The sequence below is a fragment of the Aplysia californica genome, unplaced genomic scaffold (genome assembly GCF_000002075.1).
Source record: "Aplysia californica isolate F4 #8 unplaced genomic scaffold, AplCal3.0 scaffold00120, whole genome shotgun sequence".
Classification (NCBI taxonomy): Eukaryota; Metazoa; Mollusca; class Gastropoda; order Aplysiida; family Aplysiidae; genus Aplysia; species Aplysia californica.
The window spans coordinates 794,129-795,686 of record NW_004797390.1 but is presented as its reverse complement, the minus strand read 5'-3'; the positions used below and the strand labels follow the sequence as shown (position 1 = coordinate 795,686).

Sequence of the window (1,558 nt, the reverse complement as noted above, 5' to 3'; positions counted from 1 at the left end):
AAAAAAAAGAAAAGAAAAAAAAAGAAAAAATAATCCAGCCTCCAAAGTCTCAGGGTCGGATCTCGCAGACAAACCTGTCCACCGACCACACAGAACAGAGGTCATCGTAGGCCTGGGCCAGGCCAGACGTTCTGTTGGTGGACAGGTACAGACAGTTCTCGGTGCGGCCTCCATCCGGCTGCTGGCTGGCCCACTCCAGGAACGAGGTGCTCATCGCAGTGCCGGACTGCAGGAAGTTCCAGGTCCCCTCCACAGCCTCGTCCGTTGCACCCACGGCCACCATGTCGCCATTGGAGTAGTCGCGAATGAGCTGCGAGACCACGGTATACTCGGCCGGGTTGTTGAGCTGGAGCAAGTAGCCACCGAAAAGGCGACACAGGCTTCCGGCCATGGCTACGTTGCTCACGAAGGGCTTGGACAGGACGTATTGACCGCCCTGGTAGAAGACACGACCGTCCGTGATGGCCTGGAGCGAGTCGTCCAGCCGTGACGTCATGCTGTCCCTGTAGGCGTTGAGCGCGTCTATTTCGGTGTCCATTCCTTCCATCTTGTGGAGAACCATGTCGAAGTTAACACTGCGCGAGGGATATACATTGGGAGGATTTAGTCTAGTTTTGTTTTGTTTGTTTTGTATTTATTTGTGTGTTTTTGTGTGGTTTTTGTGTGTGTGTGGGGTTTGGTTTTTTTTGTTCTTTTGTTTTTTCTTTGGGTTTGGGTTAGTTTGTTTGGTTTGGTTTTGTTCTTGATTAATGAAAAATGTTTTGTATACTATGGCATATGAAAAAAAATGACAATGAAAAAATCAACAACTACAACACATTAGCAACAGCAACAACAACAACAACAAGAACAACAACAACAACAACAACAACAACAAAAACAAGACGAAAAACTCAACCAGGTCCAATAAACAGCATGGCAGAGTTCTGCTGGTGACTGACATGAATCAACGTACTGGCTCAGGTCTTCTTTGTGGAAATGCGCTATATAAATGCAATTTATTATTATTATCATTGTAGTCTTTGTCCTAGACAGTCCTGGCACCTTTCCCAGGTGTCAGTTTTTGTAAGCTTTTGCGGCGCTCGCAACTGCTTAAGGTCATCCATAATATTATGAGTGCCAGGGGGGTGGATGTCAACAGATAAGTCCAAACGGGGAATCAGGCTTACTCTGCTCACCTCTCTAGCTTCAACAGCACAAAGTCTGCTTTGACTATCAAGGCACCCTGGAAATAGCGGTTCACAAGAGAGTGACATACATAAAGTAGAGAAAAAATGACGATAGCAAAGGATGAGGAAAGAAAAAGTAGCAGTTCGCCCTATGCGCCCTGATGCATAAGAACATTTCAATATCCCACCTGTGGGAATGGACTAAAGACAACTTTAATCAGTAGCACTGCCTTGGGGTTGGGGGTGGGGAGGGGAGATGGCCTAAAGACACTTCAGTCAGTAGCACTGTCCTGGTTGGGGGAGGGGGAGCTAAAGACACTTGAGTCAGTATCACTGCCCTGGTTGGGAGAGGGGGAGCTAAAGACACTTCAGTCAGTAGCACTGCCCTG

At 47.5% G+C, this 1,558-nt stretch overlaps 1 protein-coding gene across 1 annotated transcript in view; it reads right to left on the bottom strand.

Annotated features, from left to right (window-relative positions):
* LOC101846728 overlaps positions 1-1,558 on the bottom strand; it is a gene marked incomplete at its 3' end in the record, with an annotated part of 17,800 nt that continues 16,242 nt past the window's right edge. The window contains 1 exon segment of the mRNA XM_013081188.2: positions 1-575. Within this exon segment, the coding sequence (XP_012936642.1) occupies positions 50-575 (526 nt within the window).